Source organism: Eschrichtius robustus, chromosome 3 (assembly GCF_028021215.1).
Source record: "Eschrichtius robustus isolate mEscRob2 chromosome 3, mEscRob2.pri, whole genome shotgun sequence".
In the NCBI taxonomy this organism is placed as follows: domain Eukaryota; kingdom Metazoa; phylum Chordata; class Mammalia; order Artiodactyla; family Eschrichtiidae; genus Eschrichtius; species Eschrichtius robustus.
This window is the reverse complement of record NC_090826.1, coordinates 29,888,045-29,904,996: the sequence shown is the minus strand read 5'-3', so window position 1 is coordinate 29,904,996 and position 16,952 is coordinate 29,888,045. Positions and strand designations below refer to the sequence as shown.

At 53.9% G+C, this 16,952-nt stretch overlaps 1 protein-coding gene across 1 annotated transcript in view; it reads left to right on the top strand.

Moving 5' to 3' along the window:
* Window positions 1-5,763, top strand: part of GRIK3 (glutamate ionotropic receptor kainate type subunit 3) — a 228,234-nt gene extending 222,471 nt beyond the window's left edge. The window contains exons 14-16 of the mRNA XM_068537876.1: window positions 1,982-2,204; window positions 2,729-2,979; window positions 5,569-5,763. Coding sequence (XP_068393977.1) covers window positions 1,982-2,204; window positions 2,729-2,979; window positions 5,569-5,763 — 669 coding nt within the window. The remainder of the gene's footprint in view (window positions 1-1,981; window positions 2,205-2,728; window positions 2,980-5,568) is intronic.
* The last annotated feature ends 11,189 nt before the right edge of the window (window positions 5,764-16,952 follow it).

Below are 16,952 nucleotides of genomic sequence, written 5' to 3'. Positions count from 1 at the left end.
GTTAAAAGCAGGTCACTGAGCCCAGCCCACACTCAAGGGTAAGGGATCACACCAGGGCATGAATCCCAGGGATGGGGATCATTGGAGCCAGTTCAAAGCTTCCGACTGTAGAGAATCAGGGCGGGAAAAGTAGCAGAGTGAGAATGGACCCAAGGGAGAAGCTGGAGAAGGCAGTCTGGATATCAGAAATTATCTAGAAAAATAAGAAATGTCTGGAGAGTCAGAAGAGCTGGGCATCAGGAATGTTCTTAAGGGCAAGAGTAGCTAAGTGGGGAGGGGGGGAGCATCTGGGAGCCATGGGAGGATGGCGTAGCTGGGGAGCAGGAATAGCTGATAGTGGGACAGGCTGAGGACGGCAGGAGCGGGCGGCAGCCAGCTTGCTGCTCCAATGGAACCCACTGAGGGCTCTGGGCATCTGAGCCCTTCCAGGCCTTCAGCTTCAGGGCAGATGAATTTGCAGGAGGGGAGTGGCTGCTCGTCTATGAAGGCGCCCTCAGGCCCCGTGCCCAAAGGAGGCATCCCTGGCACTCAAGAGATTCGGGGCTCAGGTGGAATCTCAAGTGGGGTGCTGCCTGCTGCTCCGGGGCTCCCTCCTCCCCCAGGCGTGCTTGGGTCTCCAGGAGCCAGTCTTGGAGGGGACAGCCCTTAGAGCTAGGAAACACCTGGAGAGTAGAAGGTGCACGTTCCTCCCAGCCCCCTCCCCGCCGCCACTCCTGGCAGTCACAGCTTCTCCCCCCCGCCCGCAGCCCCGCGCCAGCCTGCGTGAGCACACCCATGCCATCACGCACACTGGAGCTGGGCCGGGTGCCAGTCAGACAGGCTGACATCACAAACAGGCGCAGCCAGACTTGGAAACAGCCAGGGACAAGGAGGCCTGCAGAGGCGCCTGCTCCCCTGGGATCAGCGGAGGCAAGGCTGATCCCTGCTGCGAGCAGGCAGCCAGCAGGCAGTAAGTTCCCAAGAAATCTCATGAGTGCGTGCACCCAGGTCTGCCCAGTCTCCTCAGGCAGCAAGAAACATGGAACTTTGGCCCCCTCTCCCGGCCCCAGTCCCCCTCTGAGTCTCCCCAGCCAGGCGGGGCAAGCACAGCAGCCCACCCACCAGGCCTGATCTTAGGGATGCTGGTTCCGTATTCTTGGAGCAGCAAGCATCCTGCCCAGGGCGCTCTGGAACAAGAGGCTGAGGGGGCCTGTGGACCACCTGCTCTGACTGCCCCCACTCTCCTCCCCTCTCTGCAATTCTCACCCTGCTTCTCTTTTACTGTTTTGAAGGAGAACAGACAGGAACACTTGCCTCAGACAAATCTTCCCCTGGAGCATGGTATATAGAGCGACCTGCTTGAAGTGGGAGTGGGGGGCCCAGAATCCACCGAGCTTTGCCCTCATCAGCCCCTGCCCCTCCCCCCACCCTCACAGTGGTTTCTGCGAGGCAGTGCAGCTCTGTGGTTAGGAGCATGGACTCTGGAGCCAGATGGCCTGGGTTAGAAGCCTGGTTTTGCCACTTTGTGTCTGAGTAAATTAGGCAAATTGAGGCACAGCTAAACTCAGTTTTCTCATCTGTAAAATGGGGCTAATGACAGTACCTGCCCCCTATGATTGCTGGGAAGAATCAGTGAGTTAATACAGGCAAAGCACTTCGAACAGGACCTGCACGTGTTTAATTGTTTAATAAATCTTAGAGAGAGAAAATTAATTTTGAAAAGAACAGCCTGAAAAACACTTGTGCCGTGGCCAAGAGCCAAGGGTTTTCGGGTAGGTTGGCTTGGCTCTCAGCTTTATGACTCAGCAGCTATGTGTTTGGGGACCTGTCCTCCCAGGCCCTCAGTTTCCACATCTGAGCAGTGGGTGGCCCCCCCCTCGCTCTGAGGACTGTGCACAGAGTTCAGTGGCCCGGGCCCTGCTAAGGGGTGAGCTGGGCTTGATCCCTGTGGGCTCAGTAACCGTGTGTGCATCACCGCCCCTCATCCCTCCCCACGGCCCAGAAATCCAAGATCTCCACTTTCGAGAAGATGTGGGCCTTCATGAGCAGCAAGCCCTCGGCACTGGTGAAGAACAACGAGGAGGGCATCCAGCGGACGCTGACGGCCGACTATGCGCTGCTCATGGAGTCCACCACCATCGAGTACGTCACCCAGAGGAACTGCAACCTCACCCAGATCGGGGGCCTCATCGACTCCAAGGGCTACGGCATTGGCACGCCCATGGGTGAGCACGGGGCTGCAGGCGGGAGGGTGGTGGGTGACAAAGGCTGAGCGAAACCACCACATCCGCTCATGCGCACACATGGCCTCCTGCTCCCTCTCCCACGTCACCCCACTGAGCCTTAAAAGGCAGCATATCCTCAGCCCAGAAACAAAAAGGTAGAGCCACAAGCCTTGCGAGGTCAGCCCTGGCCTGAGCAGAGGAGACCTGGGCAGGCACAAAGGTGGGGGGTCAATTCAGAGGTCATGCCTCCTCTCCCTGACCTCACCCCTGCTGATGCCGCCCAGATGCGCTGCAGGCCTATGGAGACAGGGATTCGTAGGCAAGACTCTCCACCCCAAATCGGGACCCTTCCACCCAGGCACCATAGGTGGATTTCAAGAGGGGCCTCCTGGCACTAGGGTCCCCCTTTGGATGAGCATACTGAGAGGCCCAGCGATGGTGTCTGGCACCCACCAGGGTACTGGCAGGGGCGCACAGATGGACTAAAGGCTGCTGACAGCCAGGTTCCTCTCTCCCCCACTCAGGCTCCCCATACCGGGACAAGATCACCATCGCCATCCTGCAGCTGCAGGAGGAGGACAAGCTGCACATCATGAAGGAGAAGTGGTGGCGGGGCAGCGGGTGTCCCGAGGAGGAAAACAAAGAGGCCAGCGCCCTGGGCATCCAGAAGATTGGGGGCATCTTCATCGTCCTGGCCGCCGGGCTGGTCCTGTCTGTGCTGGTGGCTGTGGGCGAGTTTGTGTACAAGCTCCGCAAGACAGCAGAGCGAGAGCAGGTAAGCCCCCAGGAGCTGGGGCCTGCGCGGGGAAGAGAAGGAGACGGAACGGGGTCTGCGCTGGTTTCAAACCCCCTACGTGCCAGGTGCAAGGTGGTGTCTGACCCCATCCCCACCGTAGCCCACTCTGAATCCGGTCCACCAGGAAGCCCTGCCAGCCCCACCTCTGCACTGACTCCGAGCATGTTTTCCCCTCACTGTAGCTCCACACTAGGCCACACCCATCCTCTCCAGCTGGACCATGCACCAGCCTCCAGTCTGGCCTTCCTGCCTCCACTTTTCCTCTCGACCAGCAGCTCTCCAGTGCCCTGCTTAAAACTTAATTCAAACCATGTCATTCCCTCCCATAAACCCCTCCAAGGTAATTGTGGAAGCTTCGTGATGCTTACATAGGGGTTCGTTATACTCTTCTCTCCACTTCTGCATATATTTGGAAATTTCCATAATCAAAAGTTTAACCAAAAAAAAAAAAAAAAAAAAGAGTTAGGAGGGCCGGCCCAAGCTTGCTAGGTTCAACCTGTCTGATTAATTCATCAAGTGTGGTTAGGTAGTGGTTCTGGGTCCCAGTAGCAAATTGGAATCACAGGGAGAAAGCGTTTTAAGTGCTAATACCCTGGCCTCAATCCCAGAGACTGTGTTTTAATTGGCCTGTGGTAGAGCCTGGAATTGGCTTCTTAAGAAAGTGTACAGGGTGATTCAAATGTGCACCTTGAGTTGAGGGCTACTGGGCTGCGGGGAAGCTCCTCTCACAGCGAAGTTCAAAGGGATTCAGGGCAACTGTGGAAGGAGACTGCAGTTAAGTCATATGTATACGATGCACTTACACATCCATCCAAAATTAAATGGAGTCCTTTATAATCAGGAAGCTTGAGTTAGCAAAGAGGAAGGGCAAAGATAATTCCGGGTGTTCAAGTTCAAGTTCAAGTTCACATGTTCCCATATTGCCGGGGGGAGTCCAAGAGGGTAAGTTTCTGGAAGGTAACTTTGCAGTATGGCCAGAGTCTATAAAAGTGGCCACGCATTTTGACCAATTTCTCCTTTTAGAAATGCACCCAGTGGAAGTGGCCAAGGACATGTGCAATTTTATTGACAAGGTTGTTTGTTGAAGTGTTAACTATAATGGGAAAAAACCTAAATGTCCAATAATAGGGAATGGTTTAAAAAATTATGATACATCTAAAAATAACAATCAAATTCTTTGGGTTACATTAGAATTACATTACAATTGGAATGAGCTCCAAATTCCACCGAAAAGCCTATGAGATCTGGTCCTTGCCCACATCTCCAACCTCCTCCTTCCCACCCTCCCCCCTCGCTTACTCTGCTCCATACACGCTGGCCACATTTTTAGTCCTTAGCCAAGCACATTTCTGCCTCAGGGCCTTTGCACATGCTGTTCCATCTACCTGAAATGCTCTTCCCCCAGAGCTCCATATTCTTAGAGTCTTTTGGTCATTCAGCTGAAGCTCAAGTAGTCTTCCCCATCTATCCCCCCTCCCTACCCCACTCTATCCCATTTCACTGCTTTATTCTCTTAATAATAGTTATCCCTCTCTGAAATTATTTGTTCACATGTTTATTATGTATTTCTGTCCTATCATTAGACCGTGGGCTCCTAGACCATGGGCTAGGACCTTATCTGTCTTTTTCACTGCTGTGTGCCTAACACCTGGAACAGTGCTTGGCACAGAGTGGGTTTCAGTAAATAGTCACAGAATGAAGAAAGGGAGGCGAGGAGGGATGATGTCTGCATTTAGTGGGGAAGCAAGGGGACACTTGGCAAGGTCACACAGCTGGTAAGAGGCAGGGACAGAATTCAAAGCCATGTCCCCCTTCCCCTTCACCACACAGCCTACCTACAAACTGTCTGAGTGCTGACGCCCGGGCCTCCCTGGGCAAGTTGAGGCACTGACAGCCCCACTGCCTTCTCGACAAGCTGCAGGACAACCTCTGGCAGCTGGTCTCATAGGAGCCACTGTCATCAGATACCTGTGGGCAGTGCTGCACTTGAGCTGTCCCTCTTGGATATCCACAGGGACCCAGGCCAGAAGAGGCCACTGCCACCCACGGCCCTACAGGGACCTGCCTCCCAGTTGAGAAATGTGTACTGAACTTCCCTGAGTGGGAGCGTGGTGACCCCTCCCCTCAGTTGGAAGCCCTTCCAGCAAGGTTATCCATATATTCATCAAATGTTTCTTAAGCACTGACTCTGAGCCAGGCCTAAAGCTGGGGCCTGGGCTCATAGGGATGAAACTGGCTGGTTCCTGCCTTCAGAAGCTAGTGGAGAAAAGTCAGGCGGGTAAATTCCTCAGACATGAATGTGCATGCCAATCAGAGCCACAGTTAGCTCATCAGTAAAATGGGGCTAAGATGATACCACCTTAGACTCCAAACAAGGACGTGATGTTTTGTAGGCTGCTACTCAAAATAATCACCTTACAGGGGGCAGGAGGCAGGTGGGGTAAACGTGTGAGGGAGGGCCGGTAGCTTAGCACAGGCTCTGGGAGGAAGGGGAGGAGGTGGCTGGAGTTGCAGGGTCGGGCCTCACCCATGTGCCCCTTGCCCTCCCACCCCGTACCCCCACCCCAGCGTTCCTTCTGCAGTACCATGGCCGACGAGATCCGCTTCTCCCTTACCTGCCAGCGTCGGGTCAAGCACAAGCCGCAGCCTCCCATGATGGTCAAGACTGACGCCGTCATCAACATGCACACGTTCAATGATCGCCGGCTTCCGGGCAAGGACAGCATGACCTGCAGCACATCGTTGGCCCCCGTGTTCCCCTAGGCACAGGTGGGGCGGGGACCGCAGGCCTGCAGGCAGGGTGGAGGAAAGCAAAGGAGACTGGAAGGAACATCCCCAGTCCCCATACTGGGCTTGGGGACCAGAGCTGATGCCTGCCTACTGGGCCAGGAGTCCTCTGCCCTTACCTACCAGGAAACCAGCAGGCCCCCAGGCCAGCTGCTTGGGCTTCACCCTCGTCTCGTTTCTTCTATGGGTTTCTAAAGCTGCCAGCCAAGACAGCCAAGGCCAAAGGAAGCACATGCCTCTCTCAGGCCAAACTCACCTGCCCCTCGACTCTCTTCTACAGTCTGAAGTTTCTACCATGGCCCTGCAGGGGCCAAAGAAAATGGGAAACAGCTCTTATATTGCCACTCCTTCCCCGTGAGCCCAGGCCTCCTGGAACTTGACTGTGAGACCAGAGACACAAACTTTGGGTACCTTAAGGATCTTATAGTTTGGCTGCCAGTGGGAGCTGAAGATGGGGATGGCCACCCCAATGCCTGGGCAGAAGGAAGACTTCATCCCCCAGGGGCTGCTTATGTGGTCCTGATCTCCTGGACTTGACACCACCCATGGCAGCCCCTGTTTGGGTAAAGTTGAAGGCAGAGAGCACCATGGGGGAAAAGAGGAGTTTGGAGTCTGGGGGAGAGGAGGATACACAGAGACCGCCATTTTGAATTCTTCTGGACAATGTCCCAATGGGTCCTACTCCTCTAGGAGGTCTCTAGGAATGGAGGAGTGCTCAGAGCAAATTCTTCCCCACATTCCGGCCAGAGGAAAGAAGACCCCCTGAATCTCTCGCAAAGGATGCCCAGAGACTCAGACAGTATTTGAAGCCCGGAGGAACAGTGGATTCCATGTGGAAATCCCTCAGGCCCTCGAGCCTGCAGATTTTACTTTGCTGGTTACCAAGCTGTTTTCTAAACCCTGGTGGCATTAGGGAGCTTGAGCTCCTTGCCATCTACTCTTCAGCAGCTCCCCATTCCTGGCCAGTTGACCTTGACCTTCTTCTGTCATCGTGGAAGGAGGAAAGTAGCCTAGATTGAAGTGAACGTCATCACCCCTCCTCTAAAGAGGATCATGTCCTATGGCACAGGCTAACTTTGGGGTAGATGGGGAAAGCCAGAAGGGCCCTTAAGAGCATCTGGCCTCCTGGACTTGCCAAACCTAAAGATACTCCCCAGGAAAAGAAAGTGTTCAGGAGCAAAATAGCCTCCCTGATAGAGGCCCCCATGGTGGGCAGGGAGAAGCTGCCTCCTGGAGAATTAACCAAAAAGACCCCACACAGAGACACAAGGCCGTTATGGCCCCTGGTCTGTTGTCCAGAGCAGTTGGGACCTTGTGGGGTTTGGGGATTCAGCAGAGAAGTAGTAGCAGATGAGGTACAGTGAGGGGTTGACCAGGTGATCTGTGGGTTCCAGCTAGCTGTGACAGATACCCTAGAGGTCTGTGACTCTTAAGATTCTGGGAGAAGAATGAGACATGGAGGGATTAGGAGCAAAGTGTCCTTAAAGAGAACACGATGGGGCCAGCAGGGCTGCCCATGGCCAAGGGCAGAGGGCAGGCTTTGAGCAAGGGAAAGGGGCCTGGAGACTCTGGACAGGGACCCAGGAGATACCAGCCACACCCCTCCACCACTCTCCTGTTTCTGCTTGGGGACCCTGGTTAGGGAAGAGCTACATTTAGGTCTCAAGAACCTTCTCAGCTGGGGTGAAGGGTAATCTCTGACTCCCCTCAGGACGCCCCAAGCAGGAGAGCACAGTGGACTCCTGTGATAAATACCGTCCCTCCTCCAAACTGAGCTGCAGGGCCAAACCGACTGGTTCCCAGAATCACGGTGGCTCCAACAGGCTGTGTGCACTGGAGGCGGGAGAAGAGGGCTGGACACACCATGTAGCCAACACACGTCGTGATAGGAAAAGCCATGCTGTGTGAGCTCCTGGGTGTAGGAGTGTGTGTGTGTCTGTGTGTGTGCGTGCGCATATATGTGTACCTTTGTCTGTCTCATCTTTGGGGGCTGGACATGAAGGGCAAACTAGGGCAGGTAACAGAGTCCAGGCATGCAATAATAGGAGAATCCTTTGGGTTCTGACGTGTGTGTGTGCATGTGTGTGAACTGGGGGTGAGGGAGACAAAATCTGGACCAGCAGCAGGACCCCATACATGTAAAAACAGGAGAAGCCATGTCATAATGGGGTTCTGGTGAGTATACATATGTATGCATGCGTGAACGACTGTGTACGCCTGTGTGTGTGTGCGTTTGTGCACCAAATGGCAGAGGGTGGAGAACAGAATAACACCTGCAAACATTGCCAAATATGTTTAAACGGAGAAGCCATGTCATCAAGGGGTCCATGTGTGAGCATGCGTGCGCATGTGTGTGTGCAGTGGAGGGCGGAACCAGACGGACACGTAGCACAGGGCAATGCATGTTGTATGTGAGAAGCCACATGGGACTGGCGTTCGTGTGTGTGTGAGTGGGCTCACATATGTGTTTTCAAATGCACACATATGTTCCAGCTCACAGCAGGAGCGGAGACGGACAATCAGGAAGGCAGGGAACCAGAGTCTGCAAACACTTCTCTCGTGGAGAGATCATTGTCACAAAGATTTGCCGAGATTGCATAGGCATGGGCACGGGGAGACTGGCCAAGCAGAGGCGAAACACTGCTGGGGCTCACGGCCAGTGACTCCTTTGCTCTCGGTAGAGTGGCCCGTTTGAAGGGAAAATGACATTTTTTTGGCAATTGCCAGATAACCAGATTCTGATGAAGGTATTTGCCGATTTTTTCTCACCAACCACAGACATGAACCACTCTCTTTATCCGGTCTAATTTCATAGCACGTGCCCACATCCATGTTCGTATCACACACACGTGTGTGTGCTTTTGTGTGTGACATGCCATGGATGTGTCATTTCTTCTGAGGCTATGCACATATATAGACTGCGATGGGAAGGGCGACAAGGAGGTGGAGCGGGTAGGAAGAGCTTCATCAAAGGAGGAGAGAATGCTGGAAATCAGGGGCACAATTCAATTTGGGAAATCCCCCTAAAGGGACTGACATGATTTCTCGAGTCCTACACAGAGACGGGAGGACACGCGGCCTGATCTCGCCTCGCATTCGAGCCTTATGTCCGTGTGTGTGGATAATGTCCAGGCTCTGCCTGATGACCTGTTTGTCTCTGAGACCAGCCCAGCGTTCAGAGTGCAGCGGAGCCTGTTTCTGCCCACACGTGAGCTCTCTCTCTCTCCCCGGGGTACTGAAGGTGCCACTGCATCTTGGGGATGGGGGCCAGGGAGCTATTCCCAGCAAGGCGGGTCATGTGGAATTAAAGATCAGGCCCACCTGCCCACGGACGAAGATCTGAGCCGCAGCAGGTGCACGTGGGCCGGGGGAGCACACGGAGGCACTGAGGTCAGTGGCTGGGAGCGACGGAGGCATCAACACTGGTTTGGATGGAGCAGAGATGAGACCGGCCCGAGCAGGTGCTGGACCGTCCCTGTCTGGCCCCGGATGCCGGCCCCGAAGAAAAGACTCCCCTACCTTCTACCCCCATCCCCTACCCCCAAATGCCAGTGCCTCCCCTCAGCCTGATCAAACTGGCCACATTGAGGGGCAGCAGTGAAGACACACACACCCCGCTAAGACCATAGGGTCTGGGGCCATGAGGGCTCCTTATCTCTCTCCCCTTGACCTGTATTGGTCTCTCTTCTATGGACAGTTAAGAAAACCCTGAGAGCTTTGTCACCATTCAGGTGGCTTCAAGTGTCTCTCAAGAGGCGTAAGGCCCCCTTGGCTGAGGAGCTGACTCAGTCTCTGAAGTGTGGGAGCCACCGCCCCGCAGCCAGGACTCCGCCTCTGCTAGGTGAACACACGGGCTCCCCGCAAGGCCCCGGGCACCGGCGGAGGGCAGGTCCGGGCCAGGATGGTGGAGGGTGGCAGTGGGGGGGTGAAGGCTCCAGATGGTTGGAAGTCACTCCCCTCCTTAAACTCCAGGAAGTCAGAAGTCAGACGCAGGCACACGCCCACCCAGGACGGTGGGAAGCTCCCTCCCCCCATCTTCTTGCTGGCCTGCTGCGTGTGGGCTGGACGCCGCTGCTTCATCACTCAGTGTGAAGCCCACCCCTCCCCGAGCCCTTCCCAGCTCTCTGTGCAAACACCTGGAAATAGGACCCACTCTGGCCCACGTCCGTGGTCCTGTGTGGATAGCCAGCTGGGAAGGGCCTTGCGGTCTGGACAAACAGCTATATGGACTTAACATCTGAGATGGGCCCGGCCCCATGCACAGACGCAGGAAGTGAGCCCAGCTCTGTAGACGGGCCTCTGGAATAGACACATCTGGAACAGCCCCAGCCTGGGTGGACACAGCTGGAGCGGGCCCAGCTGCTTGCCACGGTAGAAGGGCCCTGCCCTCTGTCCCCAGGCCAGTTTGCGTCGAGCCTTCATTTCAGTCCTGGCTTTACCCTGGAGTTAGAAGTTCAGCGCTGAGGCCATACGTGAAAGTCACAAAACTGTTTTTGATAGAAGGTTAATGTTCTGTACATTATATATATGAATGTAAAAAGATAGATATATATATATATATATATGCTGTATGTATATATCTATGCACAGTGTATATATGACCCGTAGCCCATGTGTATACGCACCCTTCCCCTCACGTCTGCACACAGAGTGTACGTAACCCAGCCAGTATGGGTGGGGACCAGGTGAGAGATGGGGGCTGCAGCTGCGGAGCCTGGGATGGACGCCACCTGGGGCAGGGGCTGCGGAGAGCCCCGTGGGGGAAGGGAAGGGCCTGCATACATCAGAGCTGCAGACCAGGGAGGTGTCAGGCTCTGCCTGGAATACCCTAGAAGGCTGGAGTATTCTAGGTGGCAAAGGCCTCTGCCTCACGTTCTCAACCACATGCAAAGGCACAGCTCACAGCTAAGGAAAACCCTTTTAAAAGAGAATGTCCCCCTGGGCATTGCCAGCGTGCCAGTCTGACGTCCCTGTGCCCTTAGGTAGTGACCTTATCACCCTCCCCTGTCTTCTAGAACAGACCTCAGATCACCCCACAGTGTGTCTCTGTTTTACAGATCAAAACTCTGAGGCCTCCAGCAGCTATAGACCCAGCAATTCCAGCCAAGAGTTTGTCCCACCTCAGACAACCTCCCCAGCCCCATTTGACCCCAAGGTCAGCTGTCAGGGAGTGACCGGGGAACCAGAGATGTGAGCAGAACAGTGACATGGGGTGAAAGAGGCGAAGCCAAGAAGGCACTCCTTCCGAGCACAGCCCAGTGCCGTCTGCCTGCCTTCTCTCCCCTGCTGCACCTCCCCCGCAGTACCCGCAGACCTCCACCCCTGCCCCGCTCGGATCCGTCTGTTCTTCCCATTCCAATCCTTTAGCTAGTGGTCCTGTTGCATCACAGGTCAGAGCATCTCTGGAGCATGAAGAGAGAAGAGGTCTGGAGTGGGCTTGCGTGTGGTCAGCAGCCTGCCCTCTGCTTCGGCCCCATGCATCAGACTGGTCTGCACTTAACTCTGGGTCTGCCTCCGGGGCCCTGGCCAGAGCACATCTGAACCCAGCGCCCTGAGGAAGGGTCTGTCCTGGCTCCAGGACAGGAATCAGAGGCTCCAGGGGCCCCCATGCCACTGTGCTCCAAGCCCCCAGCCCACCTCTGCCTGGGCCAGCTTCCTGGCTGGGCCTCCCACGATGGGGACTTGGATTCCCAGCCCCTCAGCTGAGCCCCCAGACAGCACCGTGTGAGACCACTGTCCCACCACCCAGACCAGAGTGCCTGGACGCCCCCCCAATACCACTCAACATGGTTCCCACACACTGGTCTCTGGGCCATTCAGGGGATGCCCTTTGTGGACACGCAGAATTTCTATGAATATAGTTTTTTGTAAACATTTTGTAATAATTTGGGTTTCATAGTAACTGTGTTACTTGCCAATCATTCTAGGCTGATGTAAATAAATTTCCAAACAAATCCGATTATTTTCCTTTTTAAGACACTGTGATATATCAAAGTGCACAGTTTGCTGTATGAAGTAATATGGTTTTAAATTTTAAATAAAGAAATGTTTCTAGAAAACAGGGATCCCTTGAGATGTGTTTTCTGCTTCTCTTCTCTCTTTAGAACCAGAGGGTGCTGGCAGTTGAGTTGTGCCATTCACCCGGGGCTGACTGTGTCCTGGGCAAGGGACCCTGGTGACGAGCAGGTGGGTGACTCCAGCCCAGGCTCCTGGTTCCCATTTCAGATATTGACATGGGACATCAATATTGACATCATCTGACCTCTGTCTTCCCTTCTCTTGGGCACATTCCTCTCCAACTCATCTCCATCCACATAGCTACCTTGGAAGCTGCCAGGTCCTGTTGTGACCCTGTCCCTTTGGCGACAGTTGGGGAGGCTGGGTGAGCCTCTTATCCAAACTTGGCCAATCAGAGATCTTGCCTGAGCTTTTTCAAACTGGAAATGAGAAAGCGCTCTGTCAGTTACTCTCAGGAGATGGAAACTGTACACATAGTAAAGGGTTCAGGGCAGGACACTTTAAGCAGGAAGGGATTGGATACGGATATTTACAAAACCAATGAAAGATGAGGGAGTAAGGCCATGCTGGGCCTCCAGTGGCTCCCAGAACAATACAGAAGTGACCCACCAGGGGAGCGGCCCCCTCTGAGGCTGGTACTAGAACCGGGAGGCAAAACACACCAGAGCTACAATCCAGGGTTCAGAAAGCCCGGATCAAGAAGTTGAGGCCACCACTATCCCCATCACAATTGCTTGTCATCACCCAGGAAACGGTAGTGATGCCGCTGGAAAAACCTCATGTTCCCATGTCTGAAACAGCCCGTAAGGGGGCGGGAAGAGGGGTTCTGCCTCACTTCTGCCTTCCAAATCTCATGCAAACAGATTTCATTGGCAGAGACTAATTTGCATCCAGAAACTTCCATGCTTCCCTGTGTACGACATCAGCATAATCATAGTCCAATCAGCTGTGGCCGGGGGGAGGGGGGGTCACATAATACAATCATGGTACTCAGGGTCTTTGCTTTAGGAGGGTTGAGAAGACTGGAAAATTCCAAAAATCAGCTCTATGGATTGGGCAGGCCTCCTAAAATACGCACCCTCCATCATCTGAGGACTTAAATAACTTGTGTCCGAGTCCCAGCTCTACCACCTACTAGGTGTAAAACCTTGAACAAGCAGCTTCACATCCCTGAGCCTCAGTTTCCTCATCTATAAAATGCATGATCATGAAAACCACCTGCCCGTGGGGTGGTTGTAAGGGTAAAATGAGAAAAAGCAAGTTAAGTACTTATTATAGGGCTGGGCGTATCATAAGCCAACAAGTGACAGCAATTTTTATTAAGAAAAAGGAGGAGGGGAAGGAGAATTAGCACCTACTATGTGCTGAGCCCTCCCTGGGGGTAGAGTGGTGAGCAGTGACGCAAGACTCCTTCCTCGGGGGACACAGAGCCTGGCCCAGAAACCTGTCTGTGACATTCTAGGCTCTGGACCAGGGTGAGCCAGGCCTCTTGGGATAGCGGGGCTGCTCTGTCTCTGGATCGGGCAGCCTCTCTGGGAAGCCCCTGACTCTACCTCTCGGCCCATCTCCACTTGGCTGGCACTGAGCTCTCTCTCTCCATGGCTCTGTCTGTAGGAGATAAGGAAGTGATGCTGGGCCTTGCCTCTCTCCCACCCCGAGGAGCAGGGTGTGCTGCCTCTCTGCCCACAGAGGGGGCGCGCCCTGCTCCTGCCCCAAGGAAGGAAATGGAGCCCACTTCACCAGGCACTCAGTACCAGCCAAGCATCACTGCCAGCACTTTATACGCACTTCCCACGGACTGAACAACGACCCTCCGAAGGAGATACTGTTATATCCCATTTTACAATTAAGGAAGCAAAGGATCAAAGAAGTGCATGGACTTGCCCAAAGTCACACAGCTAGTCAGTGTGGCTTTCCACATGCAGAGCTGGAATACAAAAAGGGGCGATTTGACCCTCTCCACTCTCCATTCTGCTCCTCCCGGGACAGTCCCCCTCAAGATGTGAAGCTCTTCCCTTCTCTGCTACCTCCTGAAGGAGGGATGGCAAAGAAGGGAGGGGAAGGCAATCAGGAGGCCAGGCCTTGAGGTGGGGGGTGGGGGGGGGGCAGCCAGGTGGCTAGTGTGGCTCAGTCCCCAGCTGCTGTTAGCAGGGCTATTTCTGCCTCTGCCTCTCCTTGATCAACGCCCTTCGTGCTCCTTCCATCTCCAGGCACCAGGACACTGGCTCCTAGTTCCAATGCACTAAGCCCCCAGGAGAAGAACCTTCAGGAAGGTTCCTCAGTCAGGGATCATTGTGGCAAGAACAGAGACCTTCTCCAACCGGACCAAGAAGAGACTTCATTATATGGGGTCTGGTGGAAGCACAACCAAGCTCCTCTCTCTCTCTCTCTCTCTCTCCCCTCCCCCCCCCCCCCCACTTCTCTCTCTTTCTCCCTGCCCCCCCCCCAACCCTTTTCCTTGTTCATGGCAGTAAATAGCCATCCCAGATCTGGTTTCAAGTCCCCACTGCTCCAGGGCCCAACAGCAATGACCTAGTATGAAAATGTCCCAATTCCAAATCACCTGCCACCCCTTCAGCAGAGGGCACTGGATGGGGACATTCTCAGCAAAGGGGTGTATCTGAGAACTGGCTCTAGACCTGCACTTCTCACACTTAAGCATACACATGCCCCGGGGATCTTGTTAAACCTAAGGCTCTGGCTCAGTGGGTCTGGGACAGGCCTGAGAGTCTGCATTGCTGACAAGCTCCCAGGTGATGCCTGGGCTGCTGGTCCGTCACCCGCACAGTGAGTAGCCAAGCCCTAGAGGGGAGCAGTGTGCAGCATGGCCTCAGGGGACCCTCCTGCTCCAAGCTCTGAAGACCCAGGCCCATGCACCCCATTCAACAGCAGCACAGAGCTGGACCCGCCCCCTTTTAATCCTGCACTCGCCTCATCGGAAATGCTTATTAATTCAGTCCTACCACTGCAGTGCCCTCTTCCTCCCTCTCATCAAGCGCTAGAATATCTAGGCTGGAGGGGACACCAGATCACTCAGGGCCCCTCTCTAGGCCTGATGACAAGCCCCACCAAGCAGTACAATCAGGGACGCAGGAGTTGAACTTGCTAGGCTCTGCCCCTTGCTGCGTCTTCTTCAAGCTTCAGTTTCCTTGCCTGCAGAAAAGAGAGGCTAAGACCCATCTCAGAGGGTTGTTGTAGGGATTCAATGACATTGTAGCTGCCTTGCACCTGTACAGCTCAACCGATGGCAGCTTTTATCGTGGAGGGAAAGTAACAAATAACTGGACCCCTCGCCAATATTCCAAGAGTTAGAGTGGCAAAGGCACAGAGAAATCAAAGATGGCCGAACACTCAGTTTTTAAGTTCAAAGATCTGGGTTCTGGTGTAAGACCCAAAACATCTGGGAAGACATAGGATCCCATTCTCCTTCCACCACTTCCCAAATTAGGCCCAAGTTTCCACAGGCTGGAGGAAGGAACCTGGGGAGGGATTGCCAGACAGAAACGGAGTCAGACGTGGAGGGACCCCCAGGTTGCCAGCCCCAGACGATTCCAGGGAGTGGACCCCATTCTCTACCTGCATGAGGCCAGTACAGACCTGGGGACATGCGCCCCGCTAGACATCCTTCTCAGCGACTCCATAAGGACAGCTTCCTTAGCAGCCAGGTGACGCCCCCTGGCCATCTTGCAAGAATGAAGAGCCATCTGTAGCCTGAGAATTTGCTCAGAGCCCACGTGGCCAAGCCCTCTTTTATTGAATCAGGAAATCAGGGCTCGGTCCTGAACACTTAAAGGGAAGGTGATGGTGTGTCAAGGCACCTCCCCGCCTCCAACCAAGTGGGACTAGACTAGAGATTTCCCTCTGAGCTGTGGAACAAGCCCCTTCTCCATTGTTTTATTCATCACCATCATCATTATTGTGGTGGTTGTCATTTCTGCGCCCCAGGCAGTCATGAAGCCCTGGTGGCTTGGAGCTGATAGGCCAAGATGGTTCTGGAGCAGATTCTGATTAGGCTCCTTTTTGGCCTCTAGGTCTGGGGAAGTCCCATCCTCGATAACTACACCCTCAAGGTCAAGGGCTCCCTTCCCTTTGACCTTGGTTGTCTCACCCTTTCCAGAGCACAGAGGTCTGAGACCCGTGGAGCTGGCTTTGACCTCCCACTGGTCCCCACCAGCCTCCAGGTCAGGGACGTGCCCTCTCTCCTGCCATCTCCTGCGGCAAGGGCCTCTGATCATTCATGTCAGAATTAGGAACAGAAGTCCGATGGGACTGAGTAACCGCTTGAGTTAAGCCAACACCCCCTGATGACGATAACTCACCAACCCAAGGATTCTAGTAGTAACACTTCCATTCCATGGTTCTAATTAATATAGGCACTCATTTACTCCTTTTGGAGTATTTAGCAAACACAGGAATGTGCTAAATGCTAGAGAGCAATGTTCTTAAAACTCTGGCCTGAATCATGAAGATTTTTCAGTGAATAAGGAAGCCATGATAGTTTCAAGGGAATCCATCAGAAGATCTTAAACTTCCATCTGTATTCTTTCCCAAATCTGAACTGCCTGAGAAAGAATCTGAAAAAGAAGTCTCCTTCAACTATGGGTCCTTCCCCATCTTTACTAAAGAAACGTATACTTTTCACCTCTTCTGAATCTTAATATGTGCAAAGTCCCAGAGTATAAAAACCTCCAGGGCACTAAATAAAGGAGTAATTCCAAAAAAAAAAAAAAGAATCAGGGACAAGCTTCAAGGCCCTTCTGCCCCCTTAATTTAAGCAGGTGACCTTGGACCATTCACAAGACTTAGCTTCTCACCTGTGCTGTGGGGATGCCCATTTTGACTGCCTCAGGGAGCTCATGTGAGAATAAAAGAAAAATCTTCCTATGAAAGCACAAGTTAAGTGTGAGACATCAGGCTTACTACTATTCGTGAGGGTCCTTCTCTGCCCTTCTGTCAGTTTCCCCTTCTCCCTCATCTCCCCCCACCCCCAAGTCTATCTGGAGTGAGCTTGGAGCAGGAGGAGGTCAGGGCCGGGGCACGCTGGGAGCTGCAGGTTGCCATTCCAAGAATCAGGCTGGGCCAGGGCACGCGGCTCCCCTGGGGCCCTGATGGCACTTCCTTGGGAAACAGAAGCTGAGTGTTTAAGA